The 14,223-nt window shown below is 39.7% G+C and overlaps 1 protein-coding gene across 1 annotated transcript in view; it reads left to right on the forward strand.

Annotated features, from left to right (window-relative positions):
- The first annotated feature begins 361 nt into the window (after positions 1-361).
- The window catches only part of LOC127622989 (phosphatidylinositol 4-phosphate 3-kinase C2 domain-containing subunit alpha-like), a 55,784-nt gene continuing 41,922 nt past the window's right edge, over positions 362-14,223 (forward strand). Inside the window, 2 exon segments of the mRNA XM_052097211.1 lie at positions 362-419; positions 10,580-11,763. Coding sequence (XP_051953171.1) covers positions 10,666-11,763 — 1,098 coding nt within the window. The 5' untranslated portion in view covers positions 362-419; positions 10,580-10,665.

The raw sequence follows: 14,223 nt of genomic DNA on the forward strand, positions 1-14,223 counted from the left end.
AATTAAAAAATATATATATAATTAAAAAAAAAAAAGTTCACACGTTGATAAAGATTACCCGTTGACTATTTTACCTTCTATAACACGCCCAGTAAAAATAACCCCTGGTTATAAACCCGTGACATGACGGTAAAAAGAGTGAATCTGCACTTTCAAACCTGTGAACATTTTTACTTTCGTTGTTTTTTTTATTTATTTATTTATTTATTTATTTATTTTACTTTCGTTGTTTCTGAAGTTCTTTAAGTGTCTGAAGTGAATGTTGGAGTATATTTTGTGGCCTCCAGACGTCGCTGTTTCTCTGTGATCTTTTCTCTCTGATCTCCAGCAGGAACTGACGTTTGTGTCTACGACTACATGAGCATATTTTCCAGCTGGTGGAGGAGAACGTCCAGCGTCAAAGAGCAGTGAGGCTGAAGGTGGGAATAGTCATTTATTCACACAAACTCTTACTATGCATATCTTAAGTTTCCCTGTCAGCTATGTTGTGTCGTGTTTGTCTGCATGTTTGCACGGTTTGTTTTTCTTGTGCTGGTGTTTTGTTGGCGCGATGAGTCCTCCGAGATTCCGAAACACTTGCACAGACACTGTGTAAAAGTTTCGTAAACAACTTTCTACGAGTTTTATTTCATTGAAATGTTAAGATTTTTAATACTACGTGTGGAATTATGGTATGTTCATAGTAAATGTTTTACCGTGCTGACACTTACATTGATAGGAATATTAATCTGTTATTGACAACATATAGACTGGTTTGTTATGGTAACATGGCTTTTATTAGTTGGATTTAGTCGCACACTTTGGATGCGCTATAAACTGTTGTTTAAGCTCTTAAATAACAGTATTTATTCTTTGATTATTCCTAAATGAAAATAAGTAAAGTTTGGGATGTGTATTTCCAGTTTTATAGCTTACTTTGTAGAGCATTTCAAGTAGTATAAAAAATATATACAGCTCTGGAAAAAAATGAGGGACCACTGCAAAATTATCAGTACATTTACTATTTATAGGTGTGTGTTTGAGTAAAATGAACATTTTTTTTTTTACTTTATAAAGCACTGACAACATTTATCTCAAATTCCAATCAAAAATATTGACATTTAGAGCATTTATTTGCAGAAATTGACAACTGGTCAAAATAACACAAAAGATGCAGTGTTTTCAGACCTCCAATAATGCAAAGAAAATAAGTTCATATTTTATTTAGTACTCACAGTTCTAATGTTTTAACTTAGGAAGAGTTCAGAAATCAATATTTGGTGGAATAACCCCGATTTTATCACAGCTTTCATGCGTCTTGGCATGCTCTCTACCAGTCTTTCACATTGCTGTTGGTGACTTTATGCCACTCCTGGAGCAAAAATTCAAGTAGCTTGGATTTGTTTGATGGCTTGTGGCCATCCATATTCCTCTTGATCACATTCCAGAGGTTTTCAATGAGGTTCAGGTCTGGAGATTGGGCTTGCCATGACAGAGTCTTGATCCGGTGGTCCTCTATCCACACCTTGATTGACCTGACTGTGTGGCATGAAGTATTGTCCTGCTGGAAAAAACAATCCTCAAGAGTTGGGGAACATTTTCATAGCAGAAAGAAGCTAATTTACTTCCAGAATTACCTTTGTGTAATTCACAAAGACAAATTTGCCCCGATGATCTGGGGGTGCTTTAGCCAGGCTGGAATTCGTCTTTGTGAAGGACTCAGTAATCAAGCCACGTACAAAATTATCATGGAATAAAACGTGCTTCCTTCTGCTCTGACAATGTTCCCCAACTCTGAGGATTGTTTTTTCCAGCAGGACAATGCTTACTAATAAAAATGAATATGAACTTATTTTATTTGATTTATTGGAGGTCTGAAAACACTGCATCTTTTTTGTTATTTTGACCAGTTGTCAGTTTCTGCAAATAAATGATCTAAATGACAATATTTTAATTTGGGAGAAATGTTGTCAGTACCTTATAAAATAAAACAAAAATGTTAATTTTACTCAAACTCACACCTATAAATGGTAAACCCAGAGAAACACACACACACAGACACACACACACACACACACACACACACACACAAATTGTGGTTTTAACAATGAACCTTCACTTACAGTTTCCTGGTAGCCTGGGTAAAGCCTCTAACATTTTTATGAAATGATAACATTTATTATAATGTGACTTTTGATATCTAATATTTAAGTTTAATCAGCATAGATTAATAGTTTTTATGCAAGAAAATGTAATGGACTACCGTCTTATTTACTTGTGGTAATTTCATTGTGTTTCTTTTCTCAGTTCAAACAAGTTGTAACAACATGGTTGTTACATGTATATTTCATGATAATAACATTATTTTAATGTTTCTAATGGGAATAAAACTCTTTTGTAGGCCCCTTTGAGTCAGTATTGATGTGGTAAATGACTGGAGAAGCAGGTTTCCTCGTGTCTTTTTACTGGCAAAACTGAAATACGGTGTAAATGTGTGGAATCAGCATTTTTGGTCTCTTAAAAGACAGACTTTACAACTTCAGCTGAACTGTTTTCGTGTCATTGTGTTGCTCATCTTGCGTCATTATATTTGTATGTGTGAGTCATGTGCCTTAGGCTCGCTAGCTGGATAAGCATGTGTAACTTATTTTTTTCTGTCTTGAAGTAGTTTTCTGTCATATAAACAGACTACATTGTGTTAACAGTAAACAGGACATGTGTAATGATAGGTTTGTACATTATGAGTGCTGTATTATTTAGTTGTCTTTCACACTTCTGTCACCCACTCTGAACATTCTCAATCTCAGGGAAATATTTGTCTTTACTAGACATGTTTTGCAAGGGCTTAGCAAAGCATCTGAAACAAAACAGTGTATTTCAATGCATTTCTGGGTAGGGGTGATAAAAGGGTGCCATGCAGACAGCCTTGTTTACATCTCAGTGCCCCAAATGCCTGCTTGCTTCAAGCAATGAGCAGTTTTGTCCTATATAGGGTTGTTGTATTTATGTGATATGCTTAAACACTTCCAAATTCCTTGTAAACTGTGTTAATCAACTGACGATTGCACTGTTAAACCTTTAAAGTTGTATGCATGATCTAGTTATTCATTTCTGTCTGGAGAATGACTTCTGTACTTCGATCTGGTGAACAGGAGCTTAATAAATGCTTTTACAGTGAAGCGAACAAATACATTTTTCTGACTTGTGTTACGAATAGAGACCTGTGTTGGAAACGGGAAGATTAGAGTTGGGGTTTCAAATACAGAAATGACTGATGTTTTGTCATTGTTAAAACAGTGCAGTCAGGCATACACCCAGGGTGGAAACCATTCCCACAAGGTTTCCGCTGCAAAGATTTGATAAAACAGAGCACAGAGTATGCCACCTGGCTTTTAAATCTTAACACTCTGTCTTTGTGAAAAGGAAATTTAAAAGAATAGTTCACCCAAAAAGGAAAATTCTCTCATCATTTACTCACCCTCATGCCATCCCAACTATGTATGACTTTCTATCTCAGTGTTTCCCACAGGATTTTGTGAGACTGTGGTGGGTGGAACACAGACCCTCAGGGGGCATTCGGGGGTATGCTCCCCCAGAATAATTTTTTTTACATTTTAAAGTTAAATGCAAAGTCTGGTGCACTTTGAGATCAAAATTAAGAGGCTAGATATGTGCTCTTGTAAACAATTTTTGCTCTAGTAGTAATACAACCATAAATGGTGATGACATGGCAAAAAGGTAACACCCACAAAGCATGGTAAACGAGACTGTGTTTGTTTAATTTATTTTCTCCCCTTTTTTCTCCCTAATTCGGAATGCCCAATTCCCAATGTGCTCTATGTCCTTGTGGTGGTGTAGCGGCTCGCCTCAATCTGGGTGGCGGAGGATGAATAGTAGTTGCCTCCTTGTCTGAGACGTCAATCCACGCATCTTATCACGTGGCTTGTTAAACGCCTTAGCCCAGAGAAGTAGCACGTGTGGAGGCTTCAAGTTAACACGGCATCCACGTACAACTCGCAATGCGCCCCACTGAGAGCGAACCACATTATGGCGACCACAAGGAGGTTACCCAGTGTCAGTGTTTCCCAACCACTGTGCCGTGCACACTAGTGTGCCCTGCACACTAGTGTGCCCTGAAAGATTGTCAGGTGTGCCGTAGAAATTATCAAATTTCCCAAAATAAATAAATGCATGAAAAAAAGAAATAATTTCAAGGATCCAAACTCCTCACCTTTCGGAGAAATTTGCCATTTAGAAACCACAATCGGTCACTTTTGTGATTGTGAAGAGCAATGATTAATGTGTAAAAGTGAGTGATATTTATATATGTTTAGGGTCTTTCACACGACTCGCGCCAGTGCTGCAGAATACATTGAAGTCTATGAAGTGACGCCACTTTACACCAAAGTGTTTTTCACACGCACGTTTTTGCTTCAATAATGTCTGTGAGAGTACTAAGCAACAATAAATATTTAAAAAATTTCAACATTTGTGAAGAGTCATTGAATGTCTCATAATTAGTTTTTCTTAAATATTACCTTATCGTTTACGAATATCAGAGACCCCAGTTATTGAACTAATTTAAAATCACTAAGAAAAAGCTTCGACCTAAACATAAATGAGTCCTTTTATTACTTTCTGCTATCAAAGCAACCGCAAGCTTTTTTTCTCTCTTCTCGTTTTCAATGTGTATTGTGCACACCTCCCACTTTTTTGTTGCAAACTCATAATATTGCCCCTCTGTGACGCTTTATGCAACTCTTGTCATGTGGAGGGCAAAGTGGCGCTTGACGCTGGTGTTGAACGGAGCGTTGACGCCTTGATTCAACTGAAATGCGCTTTACAATGATGAAAGAATATTATTGAAACTCACTATTATTATTATTATTATTACAGGCCTAGGCTATCACAAATATAGCTGGTTATTCTTTTGTTATTGACATTTTAATCTGTCTGATTGTCCGATTGGGCAACTAAAATTCTCTTTCATTTGTCCCTTCAAAAATCCACTTGTCCCGGATGCGTTAATGTCGAGCCCTGTGAACAATCAAAGAATTTAAGCAAATGTGGTTACCTGTGTTGAACTTACTCCTCAGATGCTGAAAATAGTTAGCTAATTAGTTAATGGTTCTTGGTAAAAAAAAACAAACCATACAGTTTGCCAACCACAGTTCGGTAAGCATTTGCTCCACAGTTCATCTCTAGTGGAATAAAGCATCTGGATCATACAGTTTGGTGGAGAAAATCAGGTACCAAATAGACATGCACAGTTGTAACCTCCACTAATGCACCTGTATGGCTCTGTAGATGGACATAAATTAAATGCACTTTGTATTGATGCATGTAGTGCAATAATTCAGGTATTAATTAAAAATGTTGAGTTAGTAATTAGAGAGGGTTTTTGTTGTTAAGGACCCTAACGAAAATGAACCATGGTTTTACTATAGTAATACTGTAGTTACCATGACTGTAATAACAAGGAATGCTGTCACCATGGTTTTCTTATCATAAATCACAGTTTTGATAAAATAACCATGGTTTTATGTAGTAATACTGTTGTAGCCATATTGTAACCATGGTTTTACTATAGTGATATTGTAATATCTATGACTGAAGTAACAATGACTGCTGTCACCATTGTTTCTTGGCAGAAATCATAGTTTTGATACAATTAACCATTGTTTTGCAACAGTAATAATGTAGTTTCCATATTTACCTTGATTTTACTGTAGTATTGTAACCATGACAGTAACCATGTTAATTTTGTGCTTACTATGATTTTACTACAAATACAATGTTTAAACTGGTTACTGTAGTAAAACCATGGTTATTTGTAGTGAGGGCAAATCTCTTAAAGTGTCTGTTACCAAATAGAATATTTTTACTTGGATTTAGCAGTAATATTAATTTTTCCCTGAACATAACAAATACCGAACCGTGCCGAAACCATGATAGGAACTATGAGAAATTTAAACCGTTACACCCCTAGTTGTCAGAGCCGCTGTTAATAACATTTACATTAGATAATTAGCTAACGTTAGCTAGCTAGATATAAGGTTACACACGTTATACATTGTTTTTATGACAAGCAGCCGTTTTGACTCAAGATGGCGCCGAGTATGGCTGCTGCGTTGCGAGCTCCAACACAACAATGCAGTTTTTTAGTTTTTTTGTCTTGGATGTTGTCTGCCTTATTGTATACGACAGACAAATGATTTTGGCCATTGATTCTGCAATTACATACTGTAAACCGGACTTCATATTCCTCAATGCCGACCCGCTGTTACAAACACGCCAGCGGAGCCCTTTGTCTGGGTAGCCTGGCCGCGGAAACGCTGAAGGAAAAGGGGAAAAAGCCAGCGTTCTCATCAGAGTAAGACATCGCGCAAGTGGACCCCCGTTACCCAGTATTGTACTTGCAAACATTCAATCTCTGGACAGCAAGCTCTGTGAGTTGAGATTGCAGATCTCTTTCCAACGAGGGACTGCTGCATTATCTGCTGCAGAGATTCCAAATTCAGCCATCGAAACCGCAGGGTTCTCCGTACGCCGAGCGGACAGAGCGAAGACCTCTCAGGTAAAAACAGAGGTGGTGGTGTATGTTTTATGATCAAAAAATCATTGTGTGATCAGAGGAACGTACATTTTATCAAGTTTTTCAGCTCTCCTTATCTGGAATTTCTCATGCTTATGTGTCGACCATACTGGCTACCGAGGGAATTCACAGCGGTCAATATCACAGCTGTGTACACCCCCACAAGCCGACGCAGACCGGGCACTCAAGGAACTGTATGGGAGTATAAGTGAGCACACTGAGGCCGTGTTTATTGCGACCGGGGACTTTAACAAAGCCAATTTTAAAACAATACCACCAACATATTAGCTTCAACACACAAGGGGACTGGGTTTTGGACCATTGCTATTCTCCTTTCCGGGATGGCTACAAATCCCTCCCCCGTCCACCATTTAACAAATCAGACCACTCTTCCGTTCTGCTTCTGCCCGCTTACAGGCAGAAACTGAAACAGGAAGCACCCACCCTCAGAATGATCCAGTGCTGGTCGGACCAATCAGACTCTATGCTACAAGACTGTTTTGATCACGCGGACTGGGAGATGTTCCGGTCCGCCTCTGATGATGACATTGAGGTTTACGCTGATAGCGTAACGTGTTTCATCAGGAAGTGCGTAGAGGACATTGCGTGCGCAAACCAACTGGCTGGTGTTTTTATGGACATTTTCAACATGTCCCTCTCCTTGTCTGTAGTCCCCACATGCTTCAAAATATCCACCATTGTGCCTGTACCAAAGCAATCAAAAATCACTTGTTTAAATGACTGGCATCCTGTTGCTCTGGCCCCCATCATCTGCAAATGCTTTGGGAGGCTAATCAGAGATTACATCTGCTCTGTGCTGCCCACCTCACTGGACCCATTGCAGTTTGCTTACCGCAACAACCGCTCCACTGATGATGTCATTGCATCTACAATACACGCTGCTCTCTTCCACCTGGAAAAAAGGAACACATATATGAGAATGCTGCTTGTAGACTACAGCTCAGAATTCAACACCATAGTGCCCTCCGAGCTTGATGAGCTCGCTGTGCTGCTGGATCCTGGACTTCCTGTCAGGCAGACGTCAGGTGGTTAGAATGGGCAGCAACATCTCATCACTGATCCTCAACACTGGAGTCCCGCAGGGCTGTGTTCTCAACCCACTCCTGTATTCCCTGTACACACATGACTGTGTGGCAACACATAGCTCCAATGCCATCATTAAGTTTGCTGATGATAGGTCTGGTCACTGACAATGTTGAATCAGCCTACAGAGAGGAGGTGCACACTGTGACACGCTGGTGTCAGGAGCACAACCTCTCCCTCAACGTCAGTAAGACCAAGGAGCTTGTAGTGGACTTCAGGAGGAAAGACAGAGGACAGAGCCCCATCACCATTAATGGAGCACCGGTGGAGAGAGTCAGCAGCTTCAAGTTCCTCGGTGTCCACATCACTGAGGAGCTCACATGGCCCGTCCACACTGAGGCCATTGTGAAGAAGGCTCACCAGTGCCTCTTCTTCCTGAGACGGCTGAGGAAGTTTGGAATGAACCACCACATCCTCACACGGTTCTACACCAGTACTGTATAGAGCATCCTGACTGGCTGCGTCACCTCCTGGTACGGCAATAGCACCGCCCACTACCGCAAAGCCCTGCAAAGTGTGGGCTTCCCTCCCTCCAGGACATATATACCAGGCGGTGTGTGAAAAAAGCTCGGAGGATCATCAGAGACTCCAGCCACCATAGGCTGCTCTCACTGCTACCATCAGGCAGGCGGTATCGCAGCATCAGGACCTGCACCAGCCGACTACATGACAGCTTCTTCCCCCAAGTAATCAGACTTTTGAACACTTGATCTCTCACTATCAATATACATCAGAACTGCACTTTATTAATCTTATTATCTCACACTGGACTGTCATAATTATATTCTCTTCACAATACAACTACTGTGTGTGTGTGTGTGTGTGTGTGTGTGTGTGTGTATGTGTGTATGTATGTATATATTTTTGTTTTTATATACTTTTTATTTTACATTTTTATTGTATGTGTATTCTATATTGTGTGTATTGTTTACTGTACATTGTATATTATTATTGTGTTGTGTAAATATGTGTACATTTGATATGTAAATTGTGTTGTGTAAGTATGTTGTTTATTGTAATTGGTATATGTCTCGTCACTGTCATGACTGCTATGTTGCTCGGAACTGCACACAAGAATTTCACCTACTGTTGCACTTGTGTACATGGTAGTGTGACAATAAAGTGATTTGATTTGATTCAGTAGCTTTCAAAAAGAGAACAGGGCTCACACCTTAAGATTTTTGGTCAAGAAGACCAACATATTCACTGTAGCTGGTTTCAGAAGAGACCTTTGGGATGTCACTACATTTCCAGCAGCGCTGAACACCCTTTCTGAGGGTGTACTAGTGGCGGGGATGCACAAGTACTTTTTCACCAAACGACTGATGTTAGGGAAATTCACCTCATGTACCTTCCACCACGTAAGGGGATTGCTTTCACCATCTGCAAGTGGCCCACGTGGAGGTAGCTCCTCGCTTAACAACAAGCTCCTCCTCAGCCTCACGTCCGCCTTCCGCCATGCTCGTTTTCACTCCGCACAGAGAATGTCCGCACGTGAACAGTGAATCGTGCGCGCGCGCACAAAACTACGTCATCAACTAGACTTATCGTTATTATCGTGAGGAGACACATTTTTATCGTGAGGAGAATTTTCAACGATATATCGCAAACGATAAGATATCGCCCATCCCTAGTAGGGCGACGTGGCCAAAGTCTTATATCAGATAGTACAAGTAATTTTATACCATGGACGCAATATGTATCGAGAAAAAATAAATTGATTGATAGATATGCTGGTGGTGGTTTAATGAATAAGTAGTTTATTTTATATTTTTATTTGAAAATTGATGGGCGCAAAACCAAAGGATAAGATTGTCCATAACAAAAGAACAAGTCTTGCATCAGTGCAAAAATAGCTTTACATTTTGTAGGCTAATATTAGAGTTAAAAACTAAAGACCCCAAACATCAAAACTAATAGATAGTTCTCATTCTTATTTCTGACTCAATGTAAAGATCTAACATTGCTTGGTTACTTTGAACATCTTAACTCCACTTTTCATTGTGTGTAACATTCTTTAATAGCATGTTCTTCCTTGCCTTGACTTGTTTGGGACATGTCCTGCTATGTATTTTAGCATTTGTCCATGTTTCTTTATCTAATTCACATGTAGGCATAAACAATTTAAAGCAGTCCTGCCCACTGATATACCACACAATTACAGCTACTGCCATATAAATGGGATAGCAAAACACTACCGGTTGACGTTTTTCTACTAATGCATGTTTTACTGTCATTCTGTGAAGTTAACATTTTAGGGTTTTAGCATATATGTTATAAATGAGAAGCTCAATTCCTATTCTGTCTGAGTTTGCTGCTAATTGGTTTGTTTGAATTGTAAGCTGGCTTGTCTTGGCCCTGCAAGGCACAGGGAAATGTCTGGTATGTGCTTGTAACCACCTGCCATTCACCCGTTAAATCCAGACAGAGTTTGACACACCCTCACTAGTCACTCACATGAACTCGGCAGTATTTGTCTTCTGACGTTTGTGCTTCAAGCATTTCATAATTTTCCATTTTAATTTCAAATAGATTTGTAATGCTTCAAATTCATTTTGAAATCAAATTTCAAATAGATTTTTCAATTGCAAGAGGTCTTTATTAAGCAATTAAATTACCAACCAAACATATAAAAAGGGATTCATTCATTTGATTTAGGAGAAAATGTCATTTGAATTTAGAAGGGTAATTGTGTTATTATAAGCTCATATTTGAGACCCCACAATCATGGAAAGGATGTTTGATTGTTAAAAGGGGCCCACAGCAACTCACTATATTGAACACTGCCTCTAAAAATAGCTCTACAAGTACATAATAATTGGCTGCATTTGTTTTGAAAGATATTGCCATGAGCCATTATGAAGGCTTGATAACCAAAGTTCTCTCAATTTCCTCCCATAGGAACCTGTTGTAAAGCTTCCATCAGAATCCAGCTGTACCAGTCTTGACCGGTCTCCCCATGTGCATATCAAGGCAGAGCTGAAACCATGGCCCACATATCCAGTGGCAATGGGTTTAAGCATGACAGGCCAGCCTCTCCAGGGGTGGTCCGGCCCAAAGGGATGGTGGGAAAGGAGGAAGCTTTACGAATGGAGGAAGAGGCCTTAGCTAAACTTTTGCGAGAGAAAAGACACACACTCCTAGCCACAGCATGTTCTGCTAATCCCCTTCCCAATGCGAGTGCACAAGCATCTTCCTCTAGCCGGCAGGAGAAAGATCTCATTGTCTTTCCTGAATCAGAAACACAGAAGAAAGCAGACAAAGACAAGTTTGGGGACATCGATGTAGAGAAGCTGACCAAGGAGGAGCTGGAAAAGCTACTTCTGGATGAAAATTTTGGCACCAACAAAGTGACTAGGCCTTCTTCCCTGTTAGGTTGCAACCTCAGTGCCTCGTATCCTGGAGGACATGCCTTCAACACTTCATCATTCCACTGGACAGCTAATTGTGCTCTGCAGACCCCTACACACCCACAGACTCCCATCTTCTCCTCTGCTCCCTTCCCAAAACCTCCATGCTCTTTCCAGAATGGCTTGAGTCCAGCTATGTCTCCGTTTATTAGTATGCCTGCCCAACCGTCTCCCTACATCTCATTTGCTCACATCCAGTCACCTGCTGCTCTAGTCTACCAGCAGCCTGCCATCACCCCAGAGATGGCCAAGCTGTTTGACAAGATTGCCAGCACTTCGGAATACTTGAAGAATGGCAGGACGTCCAGCATGGATGTACACTCAGGAAGTACCAAATCCCTGGAGCCCATGCCTCAGCCCTCAGAACCTCCCAACATCAGCCGATTTGAGTGGTTGGACCTGGATCCGCTTAACAAGCGTAAGGTGGAGGTAGAGGAGAAACCAACTGTATCAGGCGGCCCTTGCACAGAGCAATCAGAGACTGCCAAAGACCCATGGGATGCGGTTCTTCAGGAAGAGACTGAGAGTGTGGATAATGGCAGTCCTCCAGCACATTTGAAAAACAAGGCTACTTTGGCCTCTCAGCCAAGAAGAGCATCAACAGGGGCGGCCATAACTAGAAGCCATTCCCTCAATATATCTGCAACCTCAACGCATCACAACCCAAGTAAACAGGTAAGAGAACTTCTCGTTTCTGCTGACCGGGAACATGTTGGCAGCTCTTTCTCTTTAACACAGTTCAGTACTAACAGCAGAAGTCATCACCACATCCTCTTCTGCATAGTACACCTGACCATCACAGATTAATAGCTCTGTTGGTGGAAGTAAAAATTATCCTGTGTCTACAGCACACTGCCAGACAGGTGTTCTCCAGCTATAACAGCTAGAGTTGATTATGTTACAATGAATTGGCCAGATATCATGTTTGCACTGCCAAAACAATCAATAGAGCAGGAGATCTGTAAATTCAAATTTGCTCTGTCTGATGTTTAATGACTGCAAATCTTAACAAATGCTATTTTGACCATATAATCAACAATGTAGTAGGGATAGGACAAGTACTTGTGAACACAATGATTAAACATGATCATGTGTGACGTGACTGTGAGATGCGATGTAATAGACAAAAGGTGCTGTTTACACTGAATGTGATTTTTGTCCATCTATGCTTTTTTCCTATTGGTTTTCAATATAGACTTGCACCAGACACATTTTTTTTTTTACCATTTCACGGAGTCTTGCTGTTCTTTTCTGCTTTTTGTGCAGGAACGCTATGTTTTTTAGATATCATTTACTTTTAAAAACATGTCTTGAGATACCTACGTTCTGTTATATCCGTTGCGAGGCATCTTGCGGCTCTCTGACACACATACATAGGACGAAAATTACAAAATACCACAAATGGAACCCCACTCCCCTCACCTCCCCAGATACATGGTTTATATTGTCGTATATGTGAGCAGAAAAAAAAGGACAAAAATGCTTATCCCTTCAGTAATGCACAAGTGTATCTATTTCAAAAACGCATGCTAGCACTTTTTCATAATAAACAACAAAACTATGCTCTTTGATGTGACAAAATGTAGCAGGTAAAAATGTGTTCATGTGGATTTCTAATTATACTATGACAGCATGCTGAATTTCACTGACATATTTAAAGCTGCAGGCAATTTGCATCTTTCATTTTGGCATCTTTCCTTTCCTTATGGTTGGTTTCTTATCAGAGTCTAGCTAAATTCAAATGCTTTTGTCTCTTTCATTTTACCACCATTTTATCTAGATCCCTGTTTTATCTTTGGTCTTTTAGAAATGTTGTCGCTGATTGCCAAAATAAAGAATGACTTCCTGAGAGGAGTACACAATGAGTGAGACTTTGATTCATTATAGGGAGGGTGTGTAAATGTGTGCGTTATTTCCCAGAAATCCCACTTCCTGTCTCATTATGTTCATTTCTGACTAGGACAATTAGCTGTTGTCACACATTTCCCACAGAACTGGAAGGATTTGTTCCCGTTACTTCTGAAACCAGGACAGTTGTCACTTCAGGATTAAAATAAAGTCAGGTTGACTGTGATGTTTTTTTGTGGGGAAGAGAAACAAATCTAATGCAGTTTCCCAAGAAACCTTGGAGCAAATATTGAGCATTTTTGATCATACTATTTACAATAACATATTACAATGTCACATAAAATACATAGACACAAGTGACAATAAATACAGACTATTCATAGTCATACACACAACAAATGGCCACACTTAACAATATGTCTGTATAATCTTAGATAATATAACCGTTAACATGAATTAACAATAAACACTTTTACAGCATTTTTTATTCAAGCTTAATGTTAATATCTACATATACCAATATATTTAGAATGCATCTATTGGTTGTAAAATTAACATTAGTTAATGCATTATGAACTAACATGGACTAATAATGAACTATCGTGTATTCATATATTAACTAATATTAAATAATTCTGTAGACTAATCATTGTGAGTTCATGATGCCTAATGCTTTATCTAATGCTAATTTATTGAACCTTATTGTAAAATGTGACCCAATAGACAATATACAAACAATAGGCAAAGTATGCATTAAACATGTTGTCCAACACTCACACAACAATGACATGAATTTAGTTTTCTATGTGCATCTTATTGCAGTAATTGTCACAGTTTTAAAGTGGCTAGGGTGAGGTAAGTTTTGGTCTTGCTCCGAGTTGTGTACTGTGTAAAAGTTTAAGATACAGGAATATCTTAATTTGTCTGGATCGTATATATATCAGGCCAAGTTCATAGTCAAGTTAGCACTCTGCTATCCTAGTGTTTTGGAATAAATGGGCTCTTGGCTTTATGTGTGTGAGTGTAGTGAGGACTACTGCTGGTCTCATTAGCAGAGACAGGCCCCAGCTAGCTGTCTTTGCCCCATGGGTCCTTCCCTGACGTGCCTGCAGTGGGGGCGCGCAGCTCCATGTTGCCATGGCAGCCTTCTTTCAGAGTTCAGAGTGTGCATTAGAGCGGCGAAACTAATCTGAGCTTTGGCTTTGGTGTAAAGTTACTCTGATTCACTGCACAGAACATCAGATACTCTTATCTCAAGCTCTGGATATTTTAGCCTTTATCAGCACA

This window comes from Xyrauchen texanus, chromosome 29, assembly GCF_025860055.1.
Source record: "Xyrauchen texanus isolate HMW12.3.18 chromosome 29, RBS_HiC_50CHRs, whole genome shotgun sequence".
Taxonomy (NCBI): Eukaryota; Metazoa; Chordata; class Actinopteri; order Cypriniformes; family Catostomidae; genus Xyrauchen; species Xyrauchen texanus.